Source organism: Petromyzon marinus, chromosome 4, assembly GCF_048934315.1.
Source record: "Petromyzon marinus isolate PM22_M1 ecotype Great Lakes invasive population chromosome 4, UKy_Petmar_22M1.pri1.0, whole genome shotgun sequence".
Taxonomy (NCBI): domain Eukaryota; kingdom Metazoa; phylum Chordata; class Hyperoartia; order Petromyzontiformes; family Petromyzontidae; genus Petromyzon; species Petromyzon marinus.
In genome coordinates this window covers 25349974-25366290 of record NC_133670.1, presented here as the reverse complement: position 1 = coordinate 25366290, position 16317 = coordinate 25349974, and the positions used below count along the sequence as shown (strand labels likewise).

The 16317-nt window shown below is 52.7% G+C and overlaps 1 protein-coding gene across 16 annotated transcripts in view; it reads left to right on the top strand.

Moving 5' to 3' along the window:
- Positions 1-16317, top strand: part of NCKAP5 (NCK associated protein 5) — a 268026-nt gene that overhangs the window by 240228 nt on the left and 11481 nt on the right. For 14 of the 16 annotated variants that reach the window (XM_032944573.2, XM_032944576.2, XM_032944592.2 and 11 more), the window contains 5 exons: positions 1383-1470; positions 6836-7354; positions 8501-8694; positions 13257-13407; positions 14931-15112. In XM_032944573.2, coding sequence (XP_032800464.2) covers positions 1383-1470; positions 6836-7354; positions 8501-8694; positions 13257-13407; positions 14931-15112 — 1134 coding nt within the window. Of the gene's footprint in view, positions 1-1382; positions 1471-6835; positions 7355-8500; positions 8695-13256; positions 13408-14930; positions 15113-16317 lie in introns of those variants that run through there. The other 2 variants (XM_032944539.2, XM_032944652.2) reach the window with 2 other exon arrangements.

The window sequence follows — 16317 nt, the reverse complement described above, 5'->3', positions numbered from 1 at the left end:
AACTCGTCTATGAAGTGTGGTCACAACGTGTGACAAACACCTTCATCTATATTCATATTCTTAGCTCTTTCGGTAAAGTCACGTTGAAGGGAAACAATAAAATGATAAAATATATATAAAACAATAAAAATTCTCACGACGTTTCGACCATAACACAAACGGTCGTCATCAGGTGTGAAAAACCAACGGCAAGAAACATTTGAAAGAAGTGTCGGTTTGAATTTATTTATTTATTCATAAATGGTGTATTTATTTATAAAAAACGTCAGCGCCACGCGCAGCGATTTGGGAGTTTATTTAGAAGGACTAGTCCATCTATGTTCTGAAAAGAGGAGGGGGGAGACGAAAAATTAATGTGTGCTGTCTGAAAGCCACCGTAAGCGTGAACAATCAATTAAGACCTGAAATGGTTTATCAAATCCTTCCAATGATTGCTAAGCCAGAATCCATCTTCTCGGTTGAAATTGTCTCTGTGCTTGTATATGTGGATAGCCTCATGAACGAATCTCTCATGGTAGCCAGATGATGCTTTGAAACTTATTTTTTTCCTCAGCCACGAAGGTGACAGTGAAATAATATGCAAAGACAAAGGTGGAGTGCGTGCAAGTGGTCAGTACAACAACCACGGGGGTGTGCAATTTCAGCTTGGACTTTTCTCCAATGAGAAGGAGGCATTCCATTACTGAGGTCATTAAACCTGGGGTGTCCAGTCGCTGGGGGCGCTGGGCGGACAAGCCCGCAGGACGGAAGGACGGACAGGCCGACGGGCGGACCCGTGGGCGAGCCCGCACACCCCAGACAGCTGTGTCCACACAGTGCCCGTCTGCTGCTCACGAGAGATAGCCGCGGAGTGTCTGGCACCAGCGCCACGCAATCACCGTGCCGTCGTTCAACGTCGGCGGACGACCGCTGGCACGCGGCAAGCTCCTTTGTGCAAAAGTTTTTGTTCCATGTCATTTATCTCGCGCACCACGGCATGGGACCATTTGTTATTTGCTCGTCTAAAACATTTAGGACGTTCGGCATTTGGCAACTTGATGATCGATCGGCGATGTGTCAGCCATCGCCTTTTTGACGACGCTGCGCGTGATGTCACGTTCGACGGCCTGTGTTGGCTTGGCGATGATCGGCTTGGATTTGATTTGTCTGCTTCAGTCACTGCTTTAATGACCATCGACTCATTTGCTTCATTAACCCACGCTTTCCCTCCCTGGTCTCCCCCCCACCCGCCCCTCCCCCCCCCCCATGTCCTGGTTCACTCCTGCACTCACGCACGCACGCACCCACGCACGCACGCCCATCCACGTTTCCTCTCTGGCCCTCTCTCCTCTCCCTCCCTCCCTCTCCTCGTTTCTGCTCTGTCTGCGCGTGCTGTGGCTCAGCGTGTGGGCGAGGGTGGGGACGGCTCTGAAGCCACGCTCACGCTTGAGACGGCGCTTGCTGGGGAATCTGCGAGAAGTCACGCAGCAGGTAGACGCGGGGTGGGGGGTGGCGGGGGGGGGGGGACTTTGCGGTGTGTACGTGCGTGTAGGCGCGTGCGTGCGCGTACACACGAATGAGCACTGGCGCGAGCACGGGTACGCACAAAACTACACGTGAGCTCAAATACAAATGCTCTCGTGCGCACGTCACTAATGGACACCTGTGTTTGCATGCACGCACAAAGACAAAGATCCCCCGTGTAACCTACGCAGACTGTTGGAGCGAGTGCTGTTCGCGAGCCCCTTTGGAAGCCGGCATGGCACACAAAAGGGGGGCCAATGCCATACCTGGCCGCTTTTGTCTCCCCACTGCTGACGTTTGCACACCGCACCCAGGACTCACTTAAGGCCGAGTTCACCTCGGACTTGCCCAGAACCGGTTAATATAATTGCGACCGTTAAAAGTCTTGAGCGGGAATCAAACTCGGGTCGCAGAATCTGTAGCGCAGTGCCCTAACCACGACACTGCCGCTCACCACCCATGCACATACGCACACACGCGGGAACGCGTGCGCTCTGTTAAATCCCCAGCTGTGCTGACTCGGTGCTCTCTGTGAAGCCAGCTCGCGGTTTGTAAATCCCCACGCCAATCAGACTGATTTAAGTCTGGGTGATTGTCACTCAGACGGACACAGCCAGGGTCGCCGAGAGCCAAATCACTTTCAATGAGCCGGATCTCATCGAAGCAACGCGGGGTTGAGCCTGGTTATGTACGTAAGCATGTTAAACTTCTTTCGCACCGCACGTGGCCGACCGTGCTATATCGGAGGTGCGGGGGAAGGACAGCGAACTAAACACTCGGACGGGTGACCAACCGGGGCGTTCCAGCTGGAGTAGGCGTTGGCGCCTGCGAGGTGGAAGTGAGATGACGGTGCCGAGTGTGACCGCCGCGTACACGTGGTGAGATTTCTCTGCCTTCTCCCGTTTCCTCCCACTTGAAGGTTTTGCGCGACGTGCATTAAAATGGAGCGATAGAGATAAAGGGAGAGATTGTAGCGGGGGAGGGGTGTGCAGGGTTCAGAAGAGACAGATGGGCGAGTCGCGATGCCAGCTACGGAAAAAGTGATGGTCATTCCGCGGCGGAGGGAAGGGATGCGGAGACAAAGCCAAGGGCGCGGGTCGCGGCGCCGGGCGGTCTCGGAGCGAGCGCGGCGGCGAGTTAAGTTTTCGGGCGCTTTTAGCCACTCGCGCGCAATCGCCACCATCGCCGCTCCACCCAGGAGTGGCTGTGCGCATTACGGAAGCGGCCGAATCCATCATGCTCTCGGCTCGTGGATCCCCATAAAGATTTAAATCTCAGATATCCGAGCCTCCCTTGACCCTCTAACCTGCGGCATTGCTAATGCTCTGGGCTCCACGTCGCCGTGCCGACGCTCTGGACCCCACGTCGTCGTGCCGACGCTGCCCCTCCCGCGCTCTCGCGGGACGCTCGGATTCGGGTTCCGTCCCTGGCTTTTACGTGGTATTTTTTTCCTTTAAAACCATCTCTTAGTTTTAGATTTCTTTTTTCCCCTTCTCCCCATTACTTTTCTTTGAAGGTCACATTTGTCATCGAGGACGTATTTCGGAAGCTCAACGTGCCTCACCCCGGGCGGCCGTCGGGAAAGGGGCTCGCGATGGCCAATGGCGCTACGATTAAATGGCATATGCGGCGCGTTCGCGCGGTCTCACTGTGCTACCGAGCCTTCCGAGAACAAGCGCCGGGCACATGATTACTCACTTTAATGGGGAAAGCAAGAAATCACCGCCACGCGCCCGGGTTATTAACGGAGCTACACAGCGTGCATCCCGCTCGCTCGTCCGCTCGCTCGGCTTCTCGCTTTTATGTTCCCGTTAAATTTTCAGGATTGCCACGGTGAATGTATTTATTGGCGTTTAGTGCAGGAGAGAAAAGAAGGGGAAAAAACGATGTCGCGTTGAATGTGCACAGGAGCTGGGTTTGCATCTCCCACCACAGCAGGCCGGGGGCCCTTGGTTTCCTGGTGTTCTCCCACGCAGGAGGTTGAAGCAGTAGCATGATGCTCGCTCAGCCTGTGTGTCCAAAACGTCATCGCTTTCAGAGGCTCGTAGTGTGTAACTGGCGTCCGTACGGAACTCATGCAGCTGACTTTTAGGGTTTGAGCCCAGGATGGCCGCTCGGGATTATTCCAGGGCTCGGGTAGAGGGATTCATCTTCGCCAGTGGTTGTGCGTAAAGAGAACATCACACGAATCGCTCAGGGCTTAGGAACTAATGGTAGACACGCAAGTTGAACCACTCATTATTATGGCCACGATGCATACATTGAATTGTTTGTGTGGGATATCAATCATTTTTAATTCGTATATGATGTACGCCCCCCTCCCCTGTGGTCACTAGAGGCACAACATTCACCAGAATGTCTTAAAAGATAAAAAGCAATGTTACCCCTAATTGTGGCAGTTAAATTGCAAGGTTGGTTAATTCTGTACATTCCGATAATTTGCACGTGCAAACGTGTGAGGTCGGGGTGGTACTAAATAATTAGTGAGTCCTACAACTTATAATTGGAAAACCTTAACAATGCTACCGACGGGGAGAAAGAGGCCACGGGTGGAGGAGACGCCGGGATGATGTTTTGCGATGCCATGTCCCAGGGTCATTCTCCGTTCCGATGCACGGCCCTTTTATCCGTGGAAGCTTTGGTGACTGGCATCTACGTATCTCTGCGTCTAGATTTCAGTAGCCGTGATTGAGATATGATTGATAGCTTTTTTTTATATATATCCCAAATTATTTATAATGTTAAATATTAAATAAGTATCATGTCTCTCGCGCTGAGAGCTCAGCGTGGAAGCGGATAGCCGACAGAAGATACACGCGGCGAATTTAATGGCCAGCATGAGCTCCACTGTGTCTGCGCAGTAATTTCAAATTCTCACGTGACAATTTATGCTTTTAATTTTTTTGGGGTTTAGTCATTTTGGTGACCCCGGTCACTGTTGCAGGAGAGACTCTGTCCTGGTCTCTTCGAGTTCTCAGCCGCCAAAACAAAATAAATTTGAGCTTGAAAGTTGCTCACACTTTAGTCTCTAACGCTCCACTTAAAACACACACACACACGCGCGCACGAGCACACTCTGCAATAACAGCCACGAGCGTCAACCCCCCTTCCCTTCACTTATTTGCATGATGTACGTCTCCTCAATGGGGATTAGGTGATTGAATTGTCCTATTGTGGAGCGCGTGTTTTTTTTCATCCTTGCCTTCGTGATTGGGATAAGAAAAAGAGTGGCTAATGAATGTTACACTGAAGGGCTCTTATTCGACTCGTGCAGCGAGTGGCGCGTTTTTAATTTGGCATGAGTAAATCGCCGCGGCAGGTTTCATTTCGGCAAATTGAGTCGTGCGTTTGAGCTTTTCGCCTGGATTTTCAGAAGCGGACGCCGTTCCTTTGCGCAGCGGTGGCGTTTAATCTCCGGCGCGCCCCACCCCCCACCGGCGCTCTCGCCACGGTGAGAATAAAAGCGTATCCGCCGTCGCCACCATCGCCATCTGCGGAATTTCCTTAATCCTGCGCGCGCCCGCCACGTGAAATCCCCGTCCTCATTAACAATGCATCAATTTGTTAATTCGCTTTGTCGCTTTTATGTTCTACAAAATGGGAAGGAAATGAAGAGAAATACATGTTTTTTTCTACTTATCAGGTAAAGCTCACTGAGCTATTACCTTTTTTCTCAGAGGTGACCTGGCCACACGTGGTGATAGCTCATTATCGTAGCGGCTGCTATCATCATCATCATTACGTGGGAATTCATAGAAGCAGCCAATAATCTAAACGCACGTTGATTCTAAATGTGCAGGGCAAAACCAGAGGAACCCATAGAAAAATCCACATGGCCACCACAGGCAGAGAGAGAACACAACAGGCGCTTCAGGTTCTGGGATCAAACCAACAACCTCCTGCGTACCTGGCGAGGGAGATTACATCTCCACACCACCACCGTGGCACTATTACTCCTGACAATGTTAAGAGTTAAAAACACAAACACGTGCACAGTAAAAATGCGTTGCTTTTGCGTCAGTGAATCTGTTCGTGAAATTGGTAAACAATATTGCCCACGCAGTGGGGGGCTACATTGCAAACACATATACAACTTTTAAATAGATTAAATAGAAGCGAATGCAAAAGTCTTCATGGAATTAATAATTGCTCACTGTTATCAGCTATGCTCAATGCACCCTTTATTTCACAGGCTGCAGTGTGTTTGTAATTGCGCAATAGTTTGTATTGGCAGCACTTTGGATTGGTGTAGCCTGCGTCCAGCGACAGTACAGCAATGCAGTTAGTTTCAGTTTGGCTTGGGAAGGCTTTTAGCCAGCAGTGGATTGATGATGGCTGCTGATGAATACGATATTTTACAATGTGTTATTTTACATACCTTCGATGGAAGGAAGCCACTGGAGCTATGCACTCTTAAATCTAGATTGAATACTCGTTTTTTTACAACTGCTTTTGTGTGTGTTTAATTTGTTGTCCTTCCTCTGCACCTCCAATTATCTCGGTTGGTTACGTACGGTGCGAAAGAAGTTAAACACATGCGCACAATTCTTCACAGAAATCTTACGAATTCATGATCGCTCCGCGAATCGAATTGCGCCGTCGTATCGCGGCAAAGCGTCGAGCCGTGGAAGCGGCGAATTGTTGCTCGCTTCAACATCCACACACACGCGTCAGAGAGGGCCTGGCTTCGGGCATGCAGGCTTCTTCACTCTCGGCGAATCCGGTTTCTGCTGCGCCCGCACCCCGATCGCTGCGTGAACATTCCATCAAGAGCGTCACACGAGACTGCTCGTGCTGACCCCGGGCACTTCAGGGGCAGTCCGAGAATCTGTGGCCACGGCACGGTGGATGATGATGATGACCCACTTAGTCCCAACATTGTGCACGTCAGTCGGTTTCTGCTAAAAGCGTCCGCCTTACCATTTTCCATCTTGTTGCAGTAACCTGATACACGCTAGACATGCTGTATGATCGCTATTACTTATATACACACGGGTAACGATACATTGTATATATTTATAAAGCATATGTACAATAATTAGACAATTTGGTGGAGCGGTGGTGCATCGGTTAGCGCACAAATTTCCGGACAAAAATAAAGTGCAAACAGCTCTAAATGTGGGGGAATGCTTCACTCTAGTTTGTGAGCGAACGCACGCGAGATTAAGATCACATGACTGCATGTGAAAACTTCGGATTTTGCAAACATTTTAATTGATAAGGACGGATACGTGGCGGTCTAACGCGCAACGTTGCGCCATACACGCGCGTGCCTGACCTCCGGTTTCCCCCCTTCCCCGTGTCCCCCCCCTTCCCCGTGTCTCCCCCTCAGGCTTTCACTGCCAGATGCGAACCCTAGACAGTGGCATCGGCACCTTCCCCCCACCGGACCCCTCCGGCCGAGGTGTGGGGCGCAGCTCCTCCCGCCGCGGGGCCAAGCCCGAGTCCCACAATACCCTGCAGCAGCCCCACAATGCAATGCAGTTTACCGACATCGCACCTCCGGCCGCCTCCCCCGGCTCCGCTCGCCGCGCGCTGCCCCCGCCGTCGCAGCAGCAGCAGCAGCAACAGCAGCCACGTGCCACCTTTCAGCCGCCGTGTCAGCAGCCGGCCGCGCCCGTCCACGGCCAGCCTGGGGCACCGGCGGGAGGTGGCGGGAGGGGAGTGGGCATGAGCGGCGGCACCGGGAAGGCCAAAACGCTGGACCGGGAGACGGCGCCGGGCGTGGGGGGTGGAGGGGGCTGCGTGGGTGACGGCGCCGACAGGATGAGTCACTCGCTGTCCGACCCAAGCATGGCTGCGCGCGCCTCGAGGGCAGTGCAAAGTCGCCTGCCCAAGCCCGTCATCGCAGGTTTGTGATGGGACGGATGGACAGACAGACATTTGGACGGACGGACGGACGGACATGCGGACGGACACGTGGATCGATAAATTGACACACGGACTGAGCACCAGGGTGAGAAACAAGACAGACTTTGACGCAGATTAATAGACAGAATGATGGAAAGATGGACGGACGTAATGAATGAAAGATAAATAAGTAGTGAGAAACACAGATAGAGCGATGTCAAGCAATGAGAAGGGAAGGAGGAAAGGCGAAATTTTGGAATGGTGTGGAGCTGGCAGCATGAAAGGCGGAAAAGACAGAAAAGAGTGAAAGAGGCAACAGAAAGAGGAGCAACTCTCGCACAGGAGAGGAAAATGGACAGAGAAGAAGAGACATTTTATATCAAGAAATGGAGGGAACATTTTTAGAAAAACAGAAATAGAGAGGACGAGAGAAGGAGTGGAATCGTACCGCAAAAAAACTTTATCATAGCAAGGTTATTAAAGCAAAGACACTGACAAAAATCCATCCTCTGCAGTAAGCTCCTGCAATATACATTACAGAATGCATTACCTGTAATACTGCCATAAAACCGTTCATAGTACGCACAGTACATCTGTATGAATATTAAACCTAATGGAGCTCTCGTATATATTTCTGGCACCCTCCTCTCTTGAAACACCATGGCGTTGGAGAATACAGATTGGAAACGAAGTGATTTCCAGCACGCACGTGCTCGGGAAATGCTGTGGCATGGCACATTTTAATTTAAATAACAGACATTCTCCTTTGCACCCAAGAAAATATTGCGAAATGGCAGAACACCACATAGACACCCATAGACACCCAATAAGGCAGAACACCACATGTGACTTCACGGTTGTGTTGCTGTTACAGCTCTCCCACGTGTGTCCGGGTCATTCTGCGCATTGTCCGGCACGATATCTGACGTTTTGCTCCACGTGCTGGGAGCTTCTTCTACTCACTCCCTGAACAAGCTTCCAGCGCGTGGAACGAAACGTCGGACATTGTGCCGAACAGCACGGGGTCCTACCCACAAATCGCATCTGGAGGGTCAAAAGTCTCTGCTGATTCTCACAAGTTTTCTCTCTCTCGCTCTCCGTGCGGACCGCGCCGGCTTCCCCCCTTCTGCCCATCATCACCGCGAAGTTCCCGTCAAGCTGCCGGCGGCGGCGGCGCTCGGCACAGAGCGAGCCGACGGTGACGACGACGACGACGAAGAGGAGGAGGAGGAGGAGGCGGTGGCCGCGCACCGCGGGGCTTTGCTGCGCTCGCGAGCACCGGCATTGGGGGGGCGCTCCGCGCCGCTCGGCCTCAAGCGGCTGCCGCTCGCCATGCCGCAGGTCCGCCCGCCCGCCCGCCCGCCCGCCCACCCGCCAAGCTTCACTCCCATAAACGCTCCCCCCGAAGCACCACGATAGCTGGTTAGCGGACGTCGCCGGTGGTCATCATCGGCGATGCGGTCGCTGTGAGTAGAACGCGTTCAGGGTCAAGGTGCAGCCCTGCAATTGCCACTGTTCGCCGCAGGGGCCTCCACTCGAGGGAGCCCAGAGAGAGACAGAGAGAGAGGGTAATTTGGTCTACTCTTCCACGCTAGCCAGACGCCTAGGAAGAAGCAGAAGTATGCACACTTTATCCCACTAGTAGTGTACGCATTTATACTACTGCGTGGACAGAGGCGCGGTGGGGGATCGAATCAAACCGGCGACCTCCGGATCACCAGCCCAGGGTGCCAACCATTACCGCACTGCGGCATCTCGGTCCGAGTGACTGTGGCCAAACGGCATGGCCGTGCCGCCGAGTGACTGCGCTGTGTCAAGCCGGTGAAGGCCCCCTGTGATTGTTTACCTGTGTATTTGATGAGCAGCGAATTGATCTGCAGAGAGCATGAACGTGGTGGTCACGTGACCTCTGCCCGTGGTATGATTTGAGGTTGCCATCCACGTTGCCCACACGGGCCAGGAGCGATCAGATCTGTTCAAGCTTGGGCAATGAAAATGTATTTACAGTTTAAAACGGCGCGCTAATTGTTGCCGATGACAGCCGCCAACAATCGTTGCCATAAAACGTCTTCCGAGCATCGTGGCTTTCAACGCACCTCTCACCTCCACCGGCAGCAGCTGAGAGACGTTCGATTTCAGGGGTCAGCCTTTTAAACCCGGCCTCCACTTCAGGGCCGTGCGCCGGCAGCAACGTTATCGAAACGCGAGCACCATCTGCTTTTTTGCATCACCGTGAATGATCCCGGGACATCGGTCCCAGTTGTCGGCCAACGCGTGCCAGGGTGCCTGAAAGCCAAATGTTAAAGAATTACTCACAATTACCAAATTGCCAGATTGCCTTCTACCGAGTGCCTGCCAGAAGCAGATGGTGCCGATTTGAGCTGAGAGAGCTACTCGTTGCCACAGATTCTAAGACATAACCGCGAGGCTCGTGGATAATAGTGGATTTATGTTTTTGATGGTGGCGGCCATGGTGATGATGATGATCATGTTGATGACGATCATGATGATGATGGTGGAGTATAATATGGAGTAGAACTAGCTGTTTTTGTCATTAAATATCTTCCACATGGCCACACACCATACTCTGTACCATCATCTATCCTGATAAAAGCCAAATAGGCAGTCACCTTCAAATTACCAGTAGTTGAGCAGCAGCATCAATAAATCATTCATTTAGATGCAGGGATACAGGTAAGGGACACGGAAACAGCGCTCCTCCTGCAAGAAAGACTCAGGAGGGGAGGTGGGGGGGGCAAAGGGGGGGGGTAACAAAAAAACACAAGACAACAATCACGATTGCCACAATTAATAATTTTAAAATGTTAATTTTACAGCGATAACACTGAAAGATTAATCTGGTCAATATCGCTACCCTGGCAAAAAAAAACGGCAGCCCACGTGACCTCTCTGCCCATTGTTGATGACGGAGACAATGATCAGCATGTTATTGTCAAAAATGGGATCAGATAAAAAAATGCCAATGACGAGAGAGTGAGGCCCATGATCTAGAGCAGAATTTAAAAAAAAAACGCGACAAAGCCATGTGGCAAAAAATATAAAACACCCGCCGGAGAAATGTCTCATTGACGAATAATTATATAGATCTGGAGCGCGGGCGGTGTGTTGTGGAGTGACAAATGTCTGCCGGTAGCTGACGAATAGCGGCGCTTTGGCAAGCAAACTATTTAAGCAGTCGGTGCCCGGTGAATTCTGACGCCAGTGACGTATGGGGCACGTGTTTGTGTTTGTACTCTCGAGTGCCCGCCTGCTCCGTCGCCACAGAAGTAAGCAGTTTGCTCCGTCTGGAGCAGCCAACGCAAACAATTTTTTTCACAACTTCTTGGGGCACGGCTTCTTCGTCTGGCTTGGGGAGCACACGCTCCAATTAATTATCTCCGGATAACGATGCGCCCCCTTTTAAACAGGTGAGAGCCTATTTGCAATTCAAACTTCTCCGTCTCGAGCTTTTCTGAACCCATCGTCGCGAAGTGCTCTGCTGCACTCGCCCATGCAGCTGATCGCTCGTAGTTGGCACCTTGTCTGGAGCAGGGCGATTTCAGGCTCTTCAACACTTGTCGGCAGCAGGCAGCACTTTGATGACAGTAGTACTTTTACTTGTCGGCAGCAGGCAGCACTTTGATGACAGTAGTACTTTTACTTGTTCAATATCAACACACTCTTAATATCCTCGTCTTGTTTTTGTACTGCGTTGTTACATGTGGTCGCATCTGGATGCTATATGTATCCAAATTGTGTAACTTGGTGTTGGGGTAAAGTGTAGGTTCACGGCTTCTTTGTAGTACGTGTCTACTACCGAATCACCATGAATGCACCAGATATCATTGGATTTCAGAAGCTTAGCAGAGTTGAGCCTGGTAAACACGGAGACGGGTGACCACCACCAGGCCTTGCCAGGTGCTGTAGGCATGGTGTGGCCAGAAGATAGCAGTGCCGGGTGCCACCTCCTTGTATACACCGTGGCGCTGGGTTTTCTCCGAGTCCCGATACAGCAGTGGCACCCTCCCCACACCCCCCCCCCCCCCCCCAAAGAAAAAAAATGAAAGTGTCTCGAGAACGGGCAGGACTTTGTCTGGCTCGCGACGCAGAGCGGGGCCTTGGGAGCATCCGCCGTCGTCGGTGTGTGCGAGTCTCGGCGCGCACGCTCACTCCGTTCATCGTCACGATTCACACCGCGATGCGCACGCGTGGGGGAAGGAGCGCGCTTGCGAGTCTCGCTGGCCTTCGGTCGTTTTCCAACAGCAGTCGTGTGACTAATGCAGGCCGGCGAAGGGGCGACATGCACCTCCCACGCGCGTGTCCGTGTCGTTTGGAGAGAGCGCGGCGCTCGCGCTGCAGCGGTCGTATTCGCGTTGTTAGTCACGCCCCGCGTGGGGAATATCCAAACGGCGTCACGGATTACGGAGCCCGCCAAATTTCCACCTGATACGACACCGTCTTCACCCATTACGCCTCCTACACCGAGCGTCGTCCCCATCGTTTCGTCCGCTAACTGGCGTAATAATCGCGGTGATGACGCCCCGCGTTTACGCGCGACGAAAGCTAGAGCGCCCAAGGGTGAACCGGCCACGTGCATGGGGGTAACGCTCGAAGCTGCTTCGCGTGGGTCAGGGGGCGGCGCGGCACACGCTGCGAGGGTTCCGCGGGTCGAGTCTAGTGGCCGCCCTGGTAACTACCGCGGACTATCCTGAATAAAAGTTATGAGACTCTACGAAGCTTTCCTGAGTAAAAAAAAGTGTAATGATAATAGTGAAAGATAATAAATAGATTCAAGAATCCATTGCTGGACTCCCATCTTCTGGCCACCTCGCAGCCCAAGCCTCTCACACACGGATTTTCAAGATCGTTTTCCATTCGGGTAGTGGCCATGCTCAAACATGCATAGATTTAGAAATCTCATGAGATCTGGGACCACATTCAGAGTTGTTTTGTCATGATCAAATGTGATGGAGCTTCAGCGGTCTGTGAAAGCACGGCCCTTCGTCCGGAGGAAGGGCAAGGAGCTTTGGACGAACTGCCATGAAGCTCGGCTTAAAGTCCTTAACAATTACAACATACAAAGGCAAAGATCCCCCGTGTAGCCTTGACAGACTTTTTGGGCAAGCGCTGTTAGCGAGCACCTATGGAGGCAGGCGCCACACGAGGGGTTGGGTGGCCAGCACCACGGTCGCCTGCCCGCTGTTGTATTCCCAGTGGCGATGTTTACACATCGCACCAACTACTCATTTGAGGCTGAGTCGACATAGGGGAGGCCCAGAACTGGTTCAGATAATGGTCACCGGTGTTGGCCGTGAGCGGGTATCGAACTCGGGTCGCCGGGTTTGTAGTGCAGCGCGCTAACCGCTGCTACGTTGTAGCTACGTTGTAGCGCGCTAAACGCTGCTACGTTGTACAACAACAACAACCGCCATTCGCTACTAAGTGGCGATGACGTCACCACTGTGCCTGTGCCAGGCTATGTGCACGTTGATGCCACGTGAAGTGTCGAACGCCCGCTGGCAGGAGGTCACAGGGCAGACCCAGGTGCCATGGGTCGACTGACTGAGATGGCTGGCCGATGCATCACCTGTGCCCCCTACTGTGCCAACTTGCTGTGTTTTAGCTGCCCGGTGCTCCGCTCGTTGTTGTGAGCATCGCTCACAACAACGAGCGTACAACGTACACACGCGCTCACACATACACACATTTTACGTCATTCAGATGCACAGCAATCACAGATGCTAATTAAAACTTAACAAGGCCACACATCTCGACTGGCACTGCGTGGCTTAAACAACGATCTGCTTTAATCCCTCCCTCCTGATCTGGCGCTTAACCTTCGACCTTTCTCCCCCACCTCCAACCCTCGACCGCCGGCTCTGCACCGTTCGCGTCGCACGCAGCAGGAGCTGGCGCTGCCCGACGTCTTCCTGACGGAGAGCAGCAGCGGCAGCGGCAGCGAGGACGAGAGCGAGGAGGGGGGTGTGGTGATGCCACGTCCTCTGGGCGCCCCTTCCACCGACATTTACGCCAAACTGCAAAGGGCCAACCGAGGTGAGGCCCGGGGATGGTGGGGGGTAGAGGAGGGGGGGGGGGTACCTTCCCAACCCATGACTCGACAAACACGCCCATGTGTTCAAATAACTCGGGCTTGAACTTGGCACGCTGTCCGAGTGGTCAGTGCCGAGTTCTGCACTTGTGCTGCACAGTTAATTACCAAAACGGATTTTCACATTGAGGTTATTTCTGACTTCCATTCCCAGCCACAGTTGTCATCGATATGTGGAACGGTTCTTGCCTCCTCCTTCTCGTCCCACACTTTAACCCAGCTGAATCATCCAGCGTGGTGAAGTATGGTCGTACGATTCTAATTGTTAACAAAGTAAATGACCACCGCAGTGGGGGGTGTCCGGTTAACGGAATGACCGATTGCATCGCAAGTACCGCACGCCACGTGCACGCGCAGATAACCGCACGCGCCGTTCGCACGTTCACCGCGTTATTTTGCCGTGTGGTTGAATGAATTAAATAATTAAAAAACTCGTCGTGTCAAGCAGTCATCCTTTTTCAGATCAAAGGCTTTTTCATGTATTATTTATGAACACATTCCTTCAGAGGTTATTAATACATTAAATCCACAGCACATTGTTAGGACCGTGAAAATGTGCATCGTCAAAGTCGACTTGGACGTGCGGAGAAACGTGTGCAGTGGCGCTGTGCGCTAAATCTGTGACCGCTGTGGTGCCATTGATATCACCGCTTAGGCACCGTGTCACCCGCACAGCGTGTGGAATCCTAGAGCCCTGCAAGAATTTTCGAGCAGCCCTAACCATAATTCTCGAAGCTTAGCGAAACATAACATGCTTATTGTTTTCATCTTGCATGAATAATGCAAAAGTACCGCTTACTTTCGAGCTTTTATTCCATGACAAATTGTCAAAAAATAAATCAGGTCTTCAGTAGAAGCATGCACCACCGTGAACTTCACCTTGAGCGAAAGTTTGGAGCCTCATTTTACGTGCGATGGGGACGGTGTTGGAAGCACCGTCCAGGTGCGCTCCGCGTGCAAACTGGAGCGGCAACGCTCGCGCTGGCACGGCCGGTTTATGGTGACAGCGGGAATCGTAAGGCCGGCTACGCACACCGTGGGAAATCTTGCGCTTCATTCGGAACGGCCGGTAACACGTTGGCTGCGGCCAACTGCTTTGTGGAGATGACACGTGCACCGTAGAATGCCGTGCTCGATTCGCACGTGTTGGCAAGGGACACTGCATTTAATTTGGGAAATGCAGTAACTATTTATTTTCATCACTGAAAATATCACGGCATCATCTCTTAAGTTTTTCCACCACGCCTATTGTTTTCCTCCATTTATGCTCCACTCCCCTTCCTAAATTCTCTCCCACTTTTCTCCGTGTTCCCGTCTTCTTTTCTAAGCTCTGCCTCGCCTCTTCTTATCACCACCTCATTATCCCCTCTTCTCTCCCTTCTTCCGTCCCTCTGAATGCCCCCGCTACCTCTCTTGTCCGTCCTGCACATCCTCGTGCGTCCCCCTCCGTCCTCTCTGTGTGCCGCAGTCATGAGGAAACATCTGGTGCTGCCCTCCTGCACCCCGCCGGCTCCCATCTCCCTGGCGGACGCCTTCCACCACGGCTCGTACCAGCGTGCTCCCTGCCGCCCCTTCGGCGAGCGCACCACCATCGTGCCCTTTGACCTTCTCATGGAGGGCGAGGAGGAGGAGGATGACGAGGAGGGGGAGGTAAGGATGAGCTCATTGTGTCGGCCCTCGCAGCCCTCCCTCCCGTCGGTGTCCTCGACGCAGACTTGGCGCTGACAGCGCGGTGCTGCGCGTGATTTGTCGGCGCGCGAGCTCTTGTTTTTTGTTTTGTCGCTGCTTTTGATGGGAATTTGCAGCAGTGTTCGTTGTATACAAATAAATCGTGGGGGGGAAAGGACTCTTCTTTCACCAGCATCTCCCATGCTGACATCACCCCTCCCCCCCTTGTGGCCTTGTTCAGCTGGAAGCCACCTCTCTCACATTTGTCTCGCTTTAACCGTAATTTCCCGTCGTCGCTGTAAGCCATGAGTATTGTTTTTCCATCCGTCCACCGCCGTTTGTCACGATGTAAAGTTCACGCCCACATTCGCAGGTTTTGTTTTTGTTCGTATTCGGTTTCATCACACCTCTCTCTATTATTCCCAGCTAATTTCGCTAATGCCCATATTTGCAAACCCATATCTTGTGGACGTAAACATCTACGTGTGCACATGCAACGATGGTGGCTGTAAAACAATTGGGAGAATGCTTTTGTGTCCGTCCACTCAAACACTTTCGCCAACCTTGGCGTCTAATTTTGTTTTCAGTGCAGACGCCACTCGCGTCGATCCGTGCGCGCGTACCCTTCTCCCGCGGCCATGTTTCCCCGCGTGCGAGCGCGTGTGTCATTTTCCACCGAGCAGCAAATTGCGGTGTAATCGAGAGCTGTTGTGATTGCCGGATTCACAAGGCTCTGACAAGTTAATGCTGCCAGGAGGGCATTTGTATAAAAGAGGGGGGGGGGGGGGGGTGGTCGGGGCCGGGGGGGGGGGGGCGTTTGCTGCTAATGCGCTTGGCGCTCGCTCAGGGAACCTGCGCTCCTCGCAGTAATCAGTATCCGTTATCCAGGGGGCCCGGCAAAATGGGTTCGGAGAGCAGGGAATCAGCCTGGGTAAATATTTAACGTCGGGATAATGAGCCTGCGACTGACACCGGCATCAGTCGTGCTCTTGGGCAGGGGGCAGGGCTAGCCGTGGGGGGGGTGAGGGGGTGGGGAGGGAGCCTCTCCCATCTGTGCCCCTTGTCCAGGATCGCAGCCTTTAATAAATTCGGCTATTGCTTTCCCCGGCTGTCCCGAGGCTTGGCCGATTTGTGAAAGCGGCGTCGCAGGTTTCTGTGTGGTTCTTGTCGGGGGTGGGGGGGGAGGG